Source organism: Mytilus galloprovincialis, chromosome 6 (assembly GCF_965363235.1).
Source record: "Mytilus galloprovincialis chromosome 6, xbMytGall1.hap1.1, whole genome shotgun sequence".
In the NCBI taxonomy this organism is placed as follows: domain Eukaryota; kingdom Metazoa; phylum Mollusca; class Bivalvia; order Mytilida; family Mytilidae; genus Mytilus; species Mytilus galloprovincialis.
This window is the reverse complement of record NC_134843.1, coordinates 91,951,965-91,972,198: the sequence shown is the minus strand read 5'-3', so window position 1 is coordinate 91,972,198 and position 20,234 is coordinate 91,951,965. Positions and strand designations below refer to the sequence as shown.

The 20,234-nt window shown below is 32.3% G+C and overlaps 1 protein-coding gene across 2 annotated transcripts in view; it reads right to left on the bottom strand.

Annotated features, from left to right (window-relative positions):
* The window catches only part of LOC143080707 (tensin-4-like), a 48,142-nt gene extending 29,982 nt beyond the window's left edge, over positions 1-18,160 (bottom strand). Inside the window, exons 1-6 of one of the 2 annotated variants that reach the window (XM_076256704.1) lie at positions 18,053-18,160; positions 16,950-17,028; positions 16,009-16,095; positions 15,334-15,546; positions 12,365-12,442; positions 11,523-11,609 (exon numbers count right to left, since the gene is read on the bottom strand). In XM_076256704.1, the coding sequence (XP_076112819.1) occupies positions 11,523-11,609; positions 12,365-12,442; positions 15,334-15,546; positions 16,009-16,095; positions 16,950-17,028; positions 18,053-18,094 (586 nt within the window). In that variant the 5' untranslated portion in view covers positions 18,095-18,160. The remainder of the gene's footprint in view (positions 1-11,522; positions 11,610-12,364; positions 12,443-15,333; positions 15,547-16,008; positions 16,096-16,949; positions 17,029-18,052) is intronic. The other variant, XM_076256703.1, reaches the window with a different exon arrangement.
* Between the last annotated feature and the right edge of the window lie 2,074 nt (positions 18,161-20,234).

Here is a 20,234-nt window from a genome sequence, read left to right as displayed (position 1 = left end):
AGTTCCATCTTATAACGTTAAGATAATGTTTCGATATTTCGTCGAAGTTGTTACATAATGTATTTGTAATATAAAGAGAGGCGAAGATACCAAAGGGAATTTCAAACATTGAAGTTGACAAAAATTTGGCAACTCAACGACAAAAAACAAAAGAAAAAGACCCCGACCAAAACAGTAGAATACAATACAAAGGAAAAGTTTATCTAGCTTTCCAGGTTAATCCACCGTTTTCTTCAAAGGGAAATGCTTAATATACCAAGTCATGAATATGATGTTTTCAATTCATTTTATGTTTTTAAGCTTTTGATTTTGCCATTTGGTAATAGAATTTCCGTTGTGAATTTTCACTTGAGCTCGGTATTTTTGTTATTTTACTTTTCATGCACAACTTGAGAAATAGATTAAAAAAATCAGAATACGATCCCAAACAAAAACAGGGGCAATTGTTATGTGCTATTAAAGGTTCAATAGATTATGCTCTAACAGTTAATTCTGTCGTGTTTCTCATGTTAGTTAAAACTCGGTGATATATCTAATTCGGTGATATCATAGTTGAGGCATTTTAGGAAAAGAAAGGGATTGTAGTTGCTATAACTGTTCAAACGAAGGAACCGAGTAGTGTACTAAGTGCAAAATAATCAATTATCATTATTTCGATATGTTTCTTTAATCCCAGACAAAATCATAAAAAAGTAATGAATAATTCAACGGAATTCCTCTTTCGTATACCACTAACGACATGTTACGACAAGTTTGTAGACAATACAGGAAATTGTCCGAGACATCTAAGATATAATTTCTCCACATGCTCAAAGTATCATAAAGACAATACTGGATGAAACTACTTTCGAAATTCAAAGAATTGAGCGTTCGATAGTGCACAATACGAATAGTTTGTACTTTGATTCACCCGGTAGTATAAATGGATGATATAGATTTCATTTAATATGTCTAAATTATTTTTTCTTTTTTATGTGAAAGTTAAAAGGCTAACAAAACCTTGCCTAAAAAATACTTGCGGGGAAGTTTATCGTTGTCAATAAAAGTGTGTTTGTCTCTTATGCATTCATCTTATATTACACTTTCAACATGAGCTCTAACTTAAGGTACAATTAGAATTTATTTGGTCCGAGATCCGTCTTTTAATAATGTTTTTTTTTCAATACTTACAAACCAAGTACTAGTACCAATTAACTTCACAAGTTTAATTTTAAACCTTTATTTAGGTTATACTATTTTTGCAAACACATTATACTGATAATGAGATAATATAGAATAAAGTTCCCCGAAAGAAGGCAATTCAATATATAATACTGTTTAATGACAGAATTCCTTTGCTTTGCAATTTTCTCAATATAATTCATCTTTAATGACCTGACAACAGTATCGTAATTTTCTGAATACTAGAAAGTCTGTTTAAAAGTTTGGTAAGCTTAGGAGGCGAATGTCGACATTTTCGTGCTTTGAATAGAATATTATTATAAAACATTTGATAATAAATACCTGAACATATAATTTATGTGCATGTTTTTTTTTCGAATCATGCACTTGTACCGATGATTAAATTTAGTGATTTTGTTTACTAGTTTGTGATACCGAAAACCTTTTGTTAGAATAAAATACGTTGTTATATGCTAGCACGTAGGTTTAAAGGGGTATGACCACGAAGGCCCTAGATTGGCATACAAAAAAATATAAAACCTTGTGATACCAAATGTTTAAACCTATATTTAGGATCATACGCGAATTTAGTTAAAAAAAAAGCTAGACACTATTGTTGTCTGCGAGTCAATTCAACAAAGTTGACTGCTTCAAAAGTATGATATATTTATATTTTATATAGTATAAATGTATGATATGGATTTCATTAAACTTGTCGAAATTATTTTTCTCTTGTATGTGATCGTTAAAAGGCTCACGAAACATCGCCTAACCTATATTTGCGGTGAAATTAAACATTTTGAATTCAAAAGTACTTTGTCTTTTATGCATTTATCTCATATAACATCATTTTCAACATCTGCTCTAACATAAGATACAATTAGAATTTGTTTGGTCCGAGATCCGTCTTTTAATAATGTTTTTTTTTCAATACTTACAAACCAAGTACCAATATTCTTCGGATGTTTAACTTCAAACCTCTTATATTATTTGTTTAATACTGTTTTTATAAACACTTGACAATGAAAATGAGGAAATATAGAGTAAAATTCCCCGAAAGAAGGCAATTCAATATATAATACTGTTTAATGACAGAATTCCATTGCCTTGCAACATTCTCAAGTTAAATAACTTACATCCAAAATTAGAATTTATTACAGACTAAAGGAATCATTCATCAGTAAATCAACAACAAAAGCCATTATATGAAATTATCAATTTAATCTTGAGGAGATGGTATGATAAGCCTTCGGCTCTTTTCTACTCTTTGGTCAGGATATTGCTTCTGGCCATATTCCCCATTTCCATTCTCAATTTTAGAAAACATAACTGGGTATGAAAAATAAAAAAAAAATATTTTGCAGATTTAGTATACTTTTTGATTTTTGAATTCAAGGAGCCCAAACATTGACACTCACGTGGGTCTTCAACAAAGCTAGAAAATCCAGCACTCGGAGGCGGGCGTCAGCAGCAATTAGAAAAAATGTAAATTTGTTCAATGAAGATGGACGTCACAATTAACTCCAAAATATATATATGAACTAATATTAATTTACAAACAAAACAAACAAAGGCTAGAGGCTCCTGACTTGGGACAGGCGCAACTATGTGGCGGGGTTAAACATATTCTTTGAGTTTCCCCTCCCCTATACGTCTAACTAATGTAGACTAAACAAATACACAGTGATACGCACAGTAAAACCTAGTTTAAATGAAATCCGAGACCAATATCAGAATAGGTAACAAAAGAAACTAAGCAAAATTACAATGATGCATATATTACCAAAGGCCTACACAAGTTATTGACATCCCAGCTCCAAACCTCAATTTAACTGTTTGAAAGATTATGTCTGCATCATAAGAAAATCAAGCATAATACCTCCCGTTAAGGATGTAGTAGCATACCATCATCAAATATATGAGAAGAACGCAACCAGTATCACGCCAGCAGCTTTTTTTTTGGTATATTTCCGATGCTGAGACCCTATGAGTGAATCAATATCAATACCAAAATTTGTCATCTGTAATTACCTGGTAACAGTATCGGAACAATATTCATTTTGAATAAGTCTGTTTAAAGGTTTGGTTAGCTTTGTGAATGTGAATGTCGACATTTTTGTGCTTTGTATAGAATATTACAATGAACAATTGGATGTGAAATACCCGAACGCATAATATGTCTGCATGTAGATTTTTATTTCGAATGATGAACTTATACCGATGATCATTTTTAGTGAATGCTTTGACTAATTTGTGATATTGACAACCCGTATATTGGTCAGATACACACCCTTTCATGTAGCCAATTTCGTTTGAAGTATTAACTAATAAAACTTATTTACTTTAACGAAGTGCACAATAATGACGTCTTCTTGGATCCATATTGTCCCTTAAATTTTGTGAAAATTAATTTGAGTAATGAAATTAATATTGAAGACAACATTTGCAAAATTATCTGATAAAAACAATTTCAACAAGCTCTGACATATAAGAACATTTGTGATTTCTTCATGAACATTCTTCATAATTAGATATAAGAAGATTTGATATAAGTGCCAATGAGACAACTCACTATCCAAATAATAATTTATAAAAGTAAACCAAAGTATGGTCTTCAACACGGAGCCTTGTCTCACACCGATAAGCAAGATATAAAGGGTCTCCAAATAATTACTAGTTAAAAAGCATTCAAACGGAAAAACCAACTGTCTAATCCATATAAAAAAAGAAGAAACGAGAAACACTTATAAACCTCATCAACAAACGACAACTACTGAACATCAGATTCCTGATCAGTTTAGTTTGTATATGCTGGAAAAAATGACACGTACAACTCTACTCCCGAATTCCTGATACGATTACGTAAATTAGTTTTGAAATGTTGAATTCTTTATATCATTGCAAGTAATTTATAATAGTACAGTTTACGAGTTGTGTAATTTGAATAAACAATCGTGTTTTTTCTCAAGCTATGCACCATCTAATTCTGTGCATGCATACATTTAGTATGACGTCTTTTATCACTGAAATAGTACAAATTTTTGTTGAGGGGCTAGCTGAAGCACGCTGCGGGTGCGGTATTTGCTCGCTGTATTGAACTTTCGGCTGATTTTCGCGCTTCGGTTGGGTTCTTGTCTATTTGACACATTACCATTTCCATTCTCAATTCTATACATATCAATGTATTTTAAATGACCGGTAATATCAAATCCTACTTATCTTTGTCCCCCTCATTCCTTTTCATTTCTTTTACTATCTACAGGTTGTGAAGACAACCATTCAATCGACATGTACACATGAACATATACAGTGAAAACGTGATATGTTTAATTTTCTGTGTAATACAAGCGACTTGTATGATTTGCTTTAACGTCCATCCTTCCTTATGATTTGCTTGAATTTGGGAATTGTAGCATGTTCATATTTCCAATATCTATTAGCTTCAGGATCTGAAGCATTTTAACTGTAGCTGTATTGTTCAATTGCGCAACAACCTAACCTCTTACAAAATGACATAATAATTGCATTTATCATATTGCCATTAATCACGTTACCGGAATCAATAAAATATTCAAACTTTTTAAATCGCTATTAACGACTATCTCATTCCTATCAAGAATGAATGAGCTGTTATCACATTATTATCTATACTATTAAACGAGAAGACCTCATTTTGGGTGTCGCTTCTCCTCCTTCCACAATAAATTAATCATCATGCCTCTGTGTCCTATAGGTAACATGTATAGTCGCATTTGTCATCCATTCTTATGATCATTCAGTTTGGGTTATTTTGGGATAAAAACGAAAAAGAATGCGTCCGGATATTTTCCCGTCATTGGACAAAACTTTAAGTCAGATTAGTCTTCCGGTTTGTGTTTTTCTGTACTTTGAACATACAAAGACTATGAATAAAGTATATAAATTTGCTTTGTGCTATCATTTTGAGTTCTAGCATGTTTCATCCTTGCTTAACGTGCTTCAGTTTGGGTTATTTAGGGAGGAAAACGAAAATGAATAATACTTGCTATTTACTATCAATTAGTTTACAGTGGCGGATCCAGAACATGAGGGAGGGGGGGGCTGACTGAACTAAGCGGGGGGGGGGGGGGCGTTCCTCTCATGCTTCAGTGATTCCCCATATAATTAACTTTTTTTTTTCAACGAAATGGGGGGCAGGGTCCCAGCCCCCCCTTTGGGATCCGCTTATGGATTAATATCAACGGCGGTCACTGCGGATATATTTCTGTATACTTACATACATTTATTTACTATGAATAACTGTTTTTGTTACAAAAACAGAAGGTATAAAAATCGGGGTATTTGGAAAATAGGTGGAAGGCAAAAAAAATGTGCCCAGTCCCTAAGTACCTTTGACTTTTGATACCTCTCCTGAAATTCTTCAGTCAGTATATTTTTTTTTACAGTTTACATACGCTCTATTTCCCCGCGATTTCGCGGGTGTGTTCTAGTATTTATAAATTAACTGTTTACAAAATTTTGGAATTTTTGAAATACTAAGACTATTCTACCTCAGGCATAGATTTCCTTAGCTGGATTTGGCAAAACTTTTAGGAATTTTGGTTCTCAATGCTCTTCAACTTCGTTCTTTATTTGTCATTTTAAACGTTTTTGGATTCGAGCGTCACTGATGAGTATTTTGAAGACGAAACGCGCGTCTGGCGTATATACAAAATTTATTCCTGGTATCTATGATGAGTTTATTTACAACCACTGGGTCGATGCCACTGCTGGTGGAGATTTATTTCCCCGAGGGTATCAAAAGCCCAGGAGTCAGCACTTTTTGTGCTGACATGAATTGTCATTGATATGGTTATATTTATAAATTTACTGTTTACAAAATTTTGGAACTTTTTGAAATACTAAGACTTTTCTACCTCAGGCATAGATTACCTTAGTTGAATTTGGCAAAACTTTTAGGAATTTTGGTTCTCAATGCTCTTCAACTTCGTACTTTATTTGGCATTTTTAACTATTTTGGATTCGAAACGCGCGTCGCGTATATACAAAATTTAGTCCTGGTATCTATGATGAGTTTATTTATGAGTGTATAAATAATATGACAGTTTTTGGCGATGGTTATTCCTTGATCGTTATAACGAATAACCATTTAACTTTGAAATCTATTGGCTTGTATACGAACCGTTGCTGTCGTAGACAAATCTACCCGTTATAACCAATACTGCCCATTACATGATAGAATACAAAAGAATCTTAATCTATGCTTTGTACACATATTTTCAGTTATAGCAGTTAAACGGGATAAAATGTTCAGGATAACTTCGAAAATTGGCCGGTTTCGGCGACACTTCCCTTTTGAAATAATAATTTTGATTGACGGAATTCAAATACATATATTACTTACAATGCTGATAGATCTCAAACTTTAAAAAATGTTTACCTTTAAGGATGTTCTTAGGTGAGTTTTGGAATTTGTGTCAAATGTTCGGACTCCTTGTTGTTTTTCCATACAATACAATGTAAAATATTTTGCCCCATAACACCCATTAATTTTTTCATATAAGACTTAATAAATCATGAAAGGTCATTTACCAAAATTTTAGAAGATTCTGATTTTCATTCTTTGGTTTTGAGACCCAAATAATACCAATGCAAATATAAGGTAAAAGTCCGAGTCAGCCTTTTCCCGCCATATTTTAAATCTCGAAAAGGAGGTCCATGACCTATCAATATTTTTAGCTTATCTTTGTCCTCAATTGATGCTCTACCAGCTTAAAGTATCAATTTTAATTTCTTAATTTCTTAATTTTTACCTAACCTCACCTAAGTACATCCTTAAAAGTTATATCACGAAAATTACCAGAACAAAAATACCAAACTCAAGTTAAATATGGTATCAAGATACCACGGATGAGGATAGGTACCAAAGAGAGGGGCAATCGAGAGGTAATGTTGGAAAATGTGTGTGTGTTTGTCAACTTGATAGATGAGGTTTGCCTTTTTTCTTATTAAACCAGGAATAAATCGTATTTGGTGATTAGATAACGTAATCTTTGTTACGACACAATTAGAAAACAGATCGATTTTATACCATTGAATTGTATTTTTAAAGCTAGGAATTGGTAATTACTTAATTTCCTTCTTAAGTACGTTTTAATTTAGTGTTTTCAGAAAAGTAAGAAATACTCTGGATTTAATTTGGAAGAGGAAATTGGATACCCATACAAAACATCCACTTATTGAACTAGGCTTAATATTTTTTTTTTTTTACTTTTTTTTTTTTTTTTTTTTTTTTTTTATCTTTTTTTAATAATAAGTGTTTTTCTATTCCAAACTATTATAAAAGTACAACCGACAGTTTCCTTCTATTTATTTTTCTAAATTTGTACAATGCACTACCTTTATCCATATAAATGGATGTGGGTAATAAAAAAAGAATACTTTCCCCGGAACTAAAAACAAAATGACGACCATTCAGAGAAATGTAGAAAATCATGCCATGCCTTTCATAATAATTTTTATACTTAGTGCGAAAACGAATTTCCTAGTAACGATATTAAAAGATGAATTATCTGTATACTGTTATGCTGAAAATTGATTTTTATAAATGTATCATCAGATTTTCATGACCATGACCATAAGCATTATAAAAATATTCTAAATTAACTGAGGCAGAGTTCATTCAAAAGCTTTTCAACGATTAAAAGTTATCACATCTGACAAACTTCAATGATTTCATTTTCATAAGGATTGACTATATCCAATCACTCATTTACTGATATGTATGTGAGTACTTGCAACTCTGGTGAACATAAAATTAAGGACACGTCCGATACAAGATGTGTTTCTTATTTCAATCTTTTCAGTGATATTGATATAGATGATTGACTTTGAAGTAGGGCATATGAAAAACATGTCGAATTCAGCTTTTCCATTATCAAACGTCTGATATTTCTGCAGTTGTACACCCTCTGCCCCCATGGCATTCACGTATTTTAATTCATTCGTTAACAGTGTGTTTATTAATGATTTACTTCACTACCAGGATATGGTCCTACCATTCAATATCAAAACCACTTCAACAGCAGTTTAATAGAAAGAACATTTGAAATCTACATTATAGATTGACCGTTATGGAATAACCGTTTCACAAATGATATCGGATATGTTCCTTACGTCGTAACTACAATCCTCTTCCCTTTCATGTATGTGACCTACCGAATTTGAGTATTTACCGGATTTGTTATAACACGAGAAACACGACGGGTGCCACACGTGGAGCAGGATCTGCTTACCCTTCCGGAGCACCTGAGATCCCCCTAGTTTTTGTTGGGTTTTGTGGTGTTGCTTATTCTTTAGTTTTCTATGTTGTGTCATGCATAATTTTGTTTGTCGGTTTTGTCTTTTTCATTTTTAGCCATGGCGTTGTCAGTTTATTTTCGATTCATGAGTTTGACTGTCCCTCTGGTATCTTTCGTCCCTCTTTTGTACAGTCACCATACAAAAAATAGTTGATCGAAATAAAATTTCAACGTCTTATCTCAAAAGGGTTATAAATTTTTGTTCTATGTCCAAAAACATCAGAATACTGTTCCACACAACTACATTTGGGTTCGCTTGATCGGTGATAAATACACAGCTGGACATTTGATCTCTTTCGACCAACTTGCAATCGCTTATATTGGAGTTCATACGAATCCCGAATTTGGATATTTCGATTTGTACATCAAAATTTTCATTTTTGAACCATTAACATCTTTTATAACTTCCAGAAATTGAAAAGTGATTTTCCCGGTACATCGTGCAAACACATATTATAAAAATGACGAGAACCATGTAAGTTGTTCCAATACACAGTATTATAGCATTTAACAAACAAATTCAATGAGGTTATGAACAGAAACGATTCTGATTTTGAAGATGTAATACCTTTTTCTTTTATAAAAGAATTATATTGTGAGTTCGTACAGTTGAAAATTTCTATGTTAGTTTCACTAAATAATCAAAAAAACCCTTAGAGAACTATACGACCGACTTTATAGCAGTTGTTATCAAATAGTTGGTTTCTATGTATGTTGGTGAATGTTTGTGTGGCAATTCAGTGTTCCTGTTGCTCCTCTGTTTTCCTCTTATTGTTGATGTGTTTCAATAAGGTTTAGTTTGTAACCCAGATTTTTTTTCTCTCAATGGATTTATGACTTTTAAACACCGGTATACTAGTGTAAAATGAGATACAAATAGATGAAATAAAGAAAATATTGGTTTACAATTTGAGATAATGCAATTTAAAGCAGACTTTGTAAGGGAATTTTTAAGGGGGGAAAAGAAAGGCAAAAAATAAACTCACAAAACAAGTACAAAGATAGAAAGGTATATAGGTGTAATACCACCATTGATTTTCCCCTATCAGTCTTTGTTAAATTTGCACTTCTCAAAAAAATGTTCAGAATTTATCTTTGTTTCAAATAAAGAAATACTTGGCATGAGTAAAGTTTCATCCTGTCCAGTACTACAGAAAAAATTTCACATAACATTTCATTGCATATAAGTAAAAAACACCCATTGGAAGTTAACCAATCAAATTCCTCCCCTTAATTTATCTGTGTACAAGGTTTAGTCACCATGTAACCTCAAGATTACAAACTTTTCTATAGAAATCCCAAATAAAAAATAATGGTGTTTTGAAATGCCCAAAACATATGTTTATGACACAAAAATGTTTTTACTGCAATAAAATGTAGAATTATTTACCTACAACTGTCAAATTCAAGGGAATATTTTTTTAGACCTACTTTCGTATACAACCGGATGTGACATACCATGATTTGGTGGTATTACACCTTAAGAAGACATTATTGTTCAATAAACTGAATGTAACTTTTTTCCTTTGTAATACTGGTTATTTCAAGCATTTCTGTCAAGTTTTGTCATAATCAGTTCAATAGTTTGAGAAATATCTAGTATAATGAAAGACGACATCTACAGCGATTCGAGCAAAATTTCTTCGACAAATCCAAACCAAGCCGAATCAAGATGGAATAGAGTGTAGACCAATAAATGATCAAATATCTATCTTATCTGCCTACACACATTTAAATATGATACACAAGAGGATTTTAGGAAGATAAATACCACTAATGAACCTCTTTGTCTTCTTTATAAGGTCTCTTTTTGTCAATTTAGACCTCTTATTTCCTCAAAATTTCAACGTTGCATTCCAATAAATAAAAATTATGGGGTAACTTTCACTCATTTATGGTAGAAATGTTATAAGAAATAAGTAATTGAAGCATTTTAGCAGATTGAACAATCCATATAAAAGTTTGCTGTCTCCAAGGAGGTTTTAATAAGTCCTTACGTAAAAATTAAATTTACGCCGCGTTCCAGAGAGGGACATAAAAGGCTTCTCTTTTAGTAAATAATTTGTCGTTACAGCATTAAAGATAATTTCATCTACTTATAACTATATATTTATTTAAGTATTTCCTCGGAAAATGTTCTATAATAGCAGAATATCAGAAATAAGGAGACCCCATCCCCCCCCCCCCCCCAAAAAAAAAATACACTTAGTATGGCTTGTTCTGTCAACTGATTATTCATGATAGAGTCCTATTTCAAGACAATTTTCTCATAAAATGTGCTTTGGAGACTCAATCCACTCAGAATATTTCATATTTTGTAATATTTCACTTAAATAGCAAGAAATTTTAACACATGAGATTACTCACAAGGTCAAAGGTGCATGTACAGCTTCCCATACTAGGTGTAATACCACCATTTATTTCCCCCTATTAGTCTTTGTTAAATTTGCACTTTTCAAAAAAATGTGCAGAATTTATCTTTGTTTCAAATAAAGAAATACTTGGCATGAGTAAAGTTTTATCCTGTCCAGTACTACAGAAAAAATTTCACATAACATTTCATTGCATATAAGAAAATAACCATCATTGGAAGTTAACCAATCAAATTCCTCCCCTTAATTTATCTGTGTACAAGGTTTAGTCACCATGTAACCTCAAGATTACAAAATTTTCTATAGAAATCCCAAATAAAAAATAATGGTGTTTTGAAATGCCCAAGATATATGTTGATGACACAAAAATGTTTTTACTGCAATAAAATGTAGGATTAATTACCTACAACTGTCAAATTCAAGGGAATATTTTTTTAGATCTACTTTCGTATACAACCGGATGTGACATACCATGATTTGGTGGTATTACACCTATAACACAAACCGGTTGTTTAGAAAAAGGTCATCAAATTAATATAAATCAATCCGAAACTTAAATATAATTTACTTTTATTGTTGTGGCGGTAGTGCCTGTCCATTTCAAATAAACATTCGAAAATTATTACTTTAAATTATTATAGTGTCAAACCTTCGTCTCTGGAAATATCAGGAAAGTACCAATAATGCCTTATTGCTTGAAACGATTCACTGCTCAAATTAACCCCTCGTCTCAAATCTACAACGTTAAATACATTTATAAATGTGAATAACAAAACTGAATGATTTTATATATAGCTCTGGCTATTCTCATACAATATAGAGTCAAAGCCAATACTCAATTTACAAATATATTTAATTACATGTATTGTTATTTAATTCAAAACAACAAATAGGGAAATATTTTCCCCGAATGATGTTTAATATAGGTAATGTTAATTGATTTTAATGAGTTGATTTCGCGCACTCGAGTAACATTTACTAACAACGATTAGAGTAGTATGTTGTTAAACGAATAATAACCAATATGTGCTTCCATGGAATATATAAACACTATCAAAACTAACCGTTTCTGTCGTTACCTCATGTGATGTGTCCGTTGTTATTCTATGGTGTACATCTTGTAATGTATACCGTTATCATACTATTTATTCATATAAATCTCTGAGTGTTCTTGCGTTTATAAGTACTATATTCCTATCACGCAATGTTTTGTACAAGTTATATTTTATACAAAATGATTACTTGTACACAACATATATATCCCATGTGAAACGAGTTTGTTTACTGTTATGGAATATCTGTTTCACAGATGACAATTGTTAAGCTGATATTCCGAATCTAAAGCTCGTCCTCTCCATAACACCTTTAAATATGTATTTTGTTTTAAAATTAAGTCAAAAGTAAAGCTTGTTACACAGTTGTTGAAGTTTTACACACTGAAGCAATATCATGTATAAGATACGTGTTATTATATTTATAGTTATTACTTACCACCTTTTGGAAGATTTAATGTGCATGGCAATATACCTTGTGCTTTTGTATGTAGGAATACCAGAGATCCAATGGTGTCTAAAATATAAATCAAAACAATATTGCAGAATGAGTTTGTTAATATCTATGATAAGAAGTATTGATGAAGTACTATAGAATATGACTGCTGAGTGTGAATTCGAATTTCTATACGACTTGTCCCGGTTTTTGTTTATCCAGCGTTCATGTATAAATAACGAAGTAATTTTCATTGGATATTGTTTTGTGTCGTATAGTTTTGATTCTATCTTTTATATTATTCTCGTATGTTGAAGTAAAGATAACTAATCTTAACTATGTGCACAGCATTTATTTTATTTTGATGTTGGAAGAAACGCCGAAATAGGTAGTTGAACTATTACTAACACAATTCTAAACTAATATTTTGAAATTGTTATGAAATACAACAAATCACATAATTAGAAACCTAATTTTGATTTATATCAAAGTTTTAGAAATTTACCTGTGACGTTACATTTTTGATGCATTTGTGTGACAGATACACAATTCATAAATTTGTTTAGCTGTGTAATGCCCTTAATTAATTTTAGTTATTCGTTGTTATTCTGTGGATAACATGTCAAAAAGTACTTTTATAATATTTATTTATGTATTTCTCTGTCATTGGCATTCTTGCGTTTATTTGTACAATATTCCCGTCATGTAGTGTTGTAATTTTAACGGCATATTTAACATTGCCATACATTTTTTTTAAAATGTCCGGCACCAAGTCAGAAATATAGCTCTTCGTAAATTTTACGGACGCCATCACGAGTTTGTTAACCGTTATGGAATAACCGTTTCACAAATGATATCGGATATGTTCCTTACGTCGTAACTACAATCCCCTTCCCTTTCATAAATGTGACCTACCGAATTAGACTTTTTCCGGATTTGATATATCATAAGCAACACGACGGGTGCCACATGTGGAGCAGGATCTGCTTACCCTTCCGGAGCACCTGAGATCACCCCTAGTTTTTGGTGGTGTTCGTGTTGTTAATTCTTTAGTTTTCTATGTTGTTTCATGTGTACTATTGTTTGTCTATTTGTCCTTTTCATTTTTAGCCATGCCGTTGTCAGTTTATTTTCGATTTATGAGTTTGACTGTCCCTCTGGTATCTTTCGTCCCTCTTTTATAGTTCGTTTCTGTGTACGTTGCATTGTCGTTTGTTTTTTGTTGCAGCTCAGTGTTCTCGTGTTTCTCTGTTTTCCTCTTATAGTTGAAGTTTAAGTTTGTAACACGGATTTGTTTTCTCTCAATCGATTAATGACTTTTGAACAGCAGAACTACAGTTGTCTTTATTGAAGATTTTTCGATTATTTTCGATTTGTTGAGGTATTCACCAGTCCTCTTCGACTATTTCGTATTTGATTGACACCTTGTGAAAAGTCAACACCGAGGAAAATTCAAACGGAAAAATCCTTATAAAATGGAAAAATCAAAATATCAAGGATGTTATCAAATCCAAGCCATTAGTCAATTAAAAACAAACATCCTTTGATCACAAAAAAAGAATGAAACAGAAAATTACTATTCACTTAATTACGAAATTTGTCTTGGAAGAGTCAACATTTAATCTAAACAGGTGTCCGGCTCAATAAATTATGTGTCATATATTATTATTGATCCTCTACTACACAAGCATTTATAGTAAAGCGTTTTTTTTTTAAATAAACTAAAAAATTTTCACAACAAAACTTTGCATGGAAAACATACAAAAACCGAACCGATGTGCACCAAAAAACAAAAAGAAGAAATTACGCATGCGAAAAGTGAATTCTTATTTATTTGTATTGATATTGGAATTTCAGCCATTGAGTTATCTCTCTTAATGTCTGTACGTATTTAGATACGACATATCAAACATAGATGCATTGCTTGGTTCTATTTCTACAAGAACACACTGTGAAATTGCAGGCATTTATAGCGTAAATAGAGGTATGTTAACTGTTGAATGATGAATTTTTGTAACCATTTTATGACTGGAGAATTCCAGGAAAGGAATAAAAAATAATCGGTACTTGGGGACAGGCCTTTTCTTTTAGCAATGACCTTTTTTCAAATTCCGTTATTTTTTTTGTTTTCGAATAATTTCAATTATTTGCGTTTTGCCTGTATGAACCGACATATGTACTCTTCTCATCGGTTTTTTATGCTTATAAGAATCCATTGTGACGTCATAATTTACATTGAAATATCATACTTAGTACGAATTTGCAAGACGTACGAAAACATATATCTAACCATACTATAATCTCTATATATAAATATATGACAGCCGTTTATAGTAAACCAAGACTTGGTCTTGATAGTTAATAGCAAATACACTTTTTTCGTAGTATATATGTATTTTCATAGTGTACAGAAAAAGCGAAAATAATTGTCCTGTCCCCAAGTACCTGCACACATTATGTATAATTTTTAAGCAGTTTTAAACAGCGAGGATGGCAAATGCGACTATGCATGGTACCTATAGAATGCAAAGGCATGATTATTAGGTTATTGTTGAAGGAAGAGAAGCGACACACACAATAAGGTTTCCTCATTAAATAGTATAGATAGTTCGAAAGTTTTGAGTGTCATAAGATACATTATGAGTTTTTTAAAATATCGTTCGTTCCAGGTTGTTAGAATAGTTCCAACTGAATGTGTCATATATTATTACGTTAAATGTTGTATGATGAACTTTTGTAAACATTTTATGACTGAAGAATTTAAGGAAATGTAGCAATAGTCATGGGACAGAACCAATCCACAATTTTTTACATTAGAAATTGTCTGTGTCAAGTCAAGAATATGACAGTTATTGTCTATTCGTTTGAAGCGTCTTATCTTTCGATTTGCCATTTGATTTGGGTCTTTCCATTTTGAAATTTCCTCAGAGTTCAGTATTTTTGTGATTTAACTTTTTAATGTTAAATCTCACCAAACTTCTGCGCAGTGGAAGAGAACTGATACTTGTTTTCTGCTGTTTTCTCAATACGATATGTAAATACACAATCTTCCAATGAAATTTCTGTTGGGTTATCGTACAATGAGTCGTTTTCAACCCGCAAAACGAGAGCAAAACATCCAACTTTGGTTTTTGACTTCCTTATCAAAAAAGTTCCAGGTGTGGTGGCTTTCAGCGAAAGAAGAGCTGAAATAGCATTAAGGTAATTCTAACTACATTGTGACGAATTTAGATGAATTGACTACTATACCAATGTTTATTTCACAAATATGTACCATATTAATTTTCTAGCTTAATCAATTTAAATTTTGACAATAAATCAAGGAAATTACCTAAAGATAACTTCATATTTAGTCGGTCATGTCTATCTTATTCTTCAATATTTGGAAACATATCCTCAAAGTATAACATCTATATATAGGCATCCAAAAAGTTAACAGAAGTTAGATATAACTTAAAACTTTATACATATGTTACCGGTTGAAAGTTATCAAAGGTACCCGGATTATAAGTCTGTAATTGTTCAGATAGTCTATTCAAGCAAATCTGTTCAGACACTTTTTACTACCAATGTTAATGCTATTGTAATTGACATTTATTTTGAGTGATAAAAGTTATCAAATGATAAATGAACATAATGTATAGAACCTTCTGTTTCACTTATATCTGGCATAAACCAAAATTTTGCTGCCTTTTCTACATAGTTCAGAGTAATTAACGTTGGAACTTTCAAATCTAAAATGAACAAAAAGCAGACAAAATATTTGTAAAGACGTAACAATGGTTAAATGAAAAAAAGTAAATAAAGGCAATAAAGGTAATGTTAACTCTTATGTGACAATATCAACCTCTTCTGTGATCCTATCTAATTACTCTAATATAACATATTACCTCTAAAGCCAATTAAAAAATAATTATATCAGTTTGATACACAATGTACTATAGAAAAAGATCCAATATTAAAACATTTACAAACCAGTAACTTCTTAATATGTTAAATAACGTAAATAAACATTCGTATGTCAAGTTGTTATATCCAGTGTATATCATTTTCATTGTTTTAAACTTTGAAAACGTGGGTGTTTCTGAATCCAAATTACCAGCAACCACGCATGACTAAAATAATTTGGCAAGTAAATATCGGCAAATAACTGAAATGATTTTGTTTCACAAAAACGAATTTGGTATGACAAATATTTAACTGATGGGTTTGACTACTTGTCTAACTAACACAAATTTATAACAGCATCAAAATACCGTTGTAATCTTGCGCTAAAAACGAAGCACATTCTGGATTTACCTTTCAGGAACGCACATGTCTCAAAATTGAAAGCAACGATTAAATACTTCCTTTATAAAACTCAACACATCTATCTAGGGTCAATTTGGCTGAGTGAGTTGAACCCTTGGGCCTTTTAGTTTTTTCTAATAATTTATGAAAAAGGAAAGGAGAAAAGTTGTGATAAATCGTGTCAGTACTGAAACACCGATGCAATAACAAAAATGCATTTAATGACCCCCCCCCCCTTATTCAGGACTTGCAATACATTTATTTGTTAATAATGGTATTCTATATAGTTATTACTTACCTTCTAAAACCTCCAGTTGTTCAAAATCCGAGCTTAAACTTATATGATTAGGTACATTATTACTGGACTTTCTTGATAACTGAAAAAAAGAAACATTTATATAATTACTAAGTTTTCTCGCTACTCTTTTACACAATTGTTTTAAAGTCCATATTTGCAGACAGAAGTCAGAGTTAAACTAAGTTTTATTACTTGATAACATTTGTGTTCTCTATGGAGACTTATTATATCTTGAAGTTTTCCGCATTCCCATGGTAACTAACTTTGCACCACTTAGAATTGTTGGTGAGTATATGCATTAAAAGGGAACAGCAAAAACGAACTCAGAACACAAATTCCACCAAAGGCTTGGAACGTAAAATTCATGACATGAGGAATTAAGAAAACATTACAAAGTATTTAGTAGGATTGTTTTATTTTCTTAGTTGTTCAAAAGAAAAGGTTTTTTCATGTGCACATTTACATGCACTCGTAGCCATTTTGTTTTTTACGAATACTTAAGGCGGTTATAACTGTATGTTTACACAATTTTGGGTGCTGGATCCCAATTATTGTCACATTTACCTTTTTGGGTTGCTAATCCAATTTTGTCGATATAATTTCTGTAAAGTAACTGTCATATGAAACGGGACGTTTAGCTTGCTATAAAACAGGTATTATCTTAATGTTCAATTCTATTTCAATTTATTTGATTGATTTGTGATCGAGAGTTATTTCGCTAGGATTACATACTTCAGATGCAGATACCCCCGATAATTATATCTATAAAAAGGGCATTCTTTTGGTAAAATAAAAATAAAATGTTTCGCATTAACGATTTCGTAATCAATGGCCTTGGCAATTGTTTCTTCAATTTGGTCACTCCTGGCTATAGAAAAATCATACATTTTATAAGTTTTGTAAAAGAGGATTGAAAGATACAAGAGGGACAGTCAAACTCACAGAACTCATTGTAACTTTTGATCTTTTTATAACACGGTTTTGCATGCAAACAAAGTGTTTTGAATTACAGACACATTATTAAGGATACAAATGATTAATTTACCAAAAATGTAAAGAAAACGTTTAAAGCATATATACTAAAAAACACTATGAGTACATACGTCGGTGTCTGGATCATTAACGACCTCAGCGAAATCAATCATGTCATGTTTTTGTGTCTTCCGAAAATACAATTGGGACAAACGGCAACGCTACAGTCGGTGCAGTAGCATCTTCGCTAGCCAAGGGTTACGATCCATTCCCGTTCTCTTCACCCTTGGCGGATTGAGATAAAATTTCGAAGACACAAGATAAGGATTTTTATTGGTTGCAGTCGAAACTCGCTGCATCCAATCAAAAAGCGCCTATAACATGATCACGTGTAAATATAGAAAGTGTTTGTAAACAATTGCCACGTGTTTATTGTGCAACAAGTCTTTACATTCTATAAACATACGACTATATTTAGTGACAACTTGAATGTTTTTAATCAATAAGAAGTTCCTGTGTATGTTTCATGCACAGATGCATGGATGTTGACGTATATTTTCGTTTCCGGCTTTATCAAGTGTGTAGGTTCTAGACGCTACCGTGTTTTTACCTCCAAATTGAAGAGTTCAAGTGCTACCATTGGTCAAGAATAATGTATTCGGAATGGGCTTGACTTTAATCTTCCGATAGATAGCGCAACATTGTTTTCACAAATGTTGGCTCAATCTGCCAAGGGTGAAGAGAACGGGAATGGATCGTAACCCTTGGCTAGCGAAGATGGTGCAGTAGAGACAACATTTCCAGCCTTTGTGGAATTCACATCTAGAAATTAAATTAGATGTTCTCCCTTTTTTAGTCAAACCAACATTTCTTATGTCGACTATTTCGTGAGGCTCTGGTGTTCTGAATTTGGAGTGCACGTTATCGCAACATTTACCACATATTAGTAATTCACAGGTAAGGCATTTCCATTTGATAGACCCCGTTTGATCACAAAGTTGACATAAAATAGGAGCTTGTCCTTGTATAAATTGATCCGAAGACATATTGCTGGACATAAACCTCATTCAATATAACAAACAAAAAAAAACTTTACCAGTCGATTTATCAAATAGCTTATCTCAAATAAACTGCATGAACACTTATTGATCGCTGGAATAAAATCATTCTTACGGTTATCATTTAACCCTCTGGAAAGATCTCCCACTCAATATCAAGAAAGCTGGGCCATAATCTCTATTTATTGTAACTGTATACAAATTTTAAACGTATCGACAACACACGATAATTTCACCTGTTGACACAATAGTAATGCTTTTGGTTATTTTATGTTATAGTGCCTAACAAGATTTTGTGAGGTAGACGAAATTGACCTTAAAACGATAGTATTGACTTTTTTGCTCCAAAAATAGGTAGATCAGACATATTTTGACTTTATTTAATGACTACCTTAGTTTGAGATTAATTGTAATTAGCATGTTCCTATGAGACTGAAAAATGTTGTTTTTTTGTAAGATAAATAATAGTTTTACCTGGCGTAGCCGAGTGTAAAGTGTATTTTGGCATTTCTCTCCGGAAAATGACTTGTTTATTGGAATAAAACGTCTTATTTGTAAACTTTTTCTGTTTTTCTCTCCAATTGACTATTAAAAAATAATCTATCTACTGTGTATTTGGAACATTTTGTGAAAATAGGAGAATTGGCAATTCTTACCTTTCACACGATACGATATTCCCCTGCTTGCATTTCCTATCATGATTTTCTTGATAGAGGGTTGCTGCTCACAAGGAAGCTTGATACGATATTCCCGTGCTTGCATTTCCTATCATGATTTTTTTGATAGAGGGTTGCTGCTCACAAGGAAGCTATTAAACCAAGAGTTCCAAATGGTGAAGTTGAAATCATCCCTTCGTAAATTCTACGGACGCCATCACGAGTTGGTTGACAGTTATGGAATAACCGTTTCACAAATGATATCGGATATGTTCCTTACGTCGTAACTACAATCCCCTTACCTTTCATGAATGTGACCTACCGAATTAGACTATTTACCGGATTTGTTATCACATAAGCAACACGATGGGTGCCACATGTGGAGCAGGATCTGCTTACCCTTCCGGAGCACCTGAGATCACCCCTAGTTTTTGGCGGGGTTCGTGTTGTTTATTCTTTAGTTTTCTATATTGTGTCGTGTGTGCTGTTTGTTTGTCTTTTTCATTTTTAGCCATGGCGTTGTCAGTTTGTTTAAGATTTATGAGTTTGACTGTCCTTTTGGTATCTTTCGTCCCTCTTTCATACCTACACTTTCATTG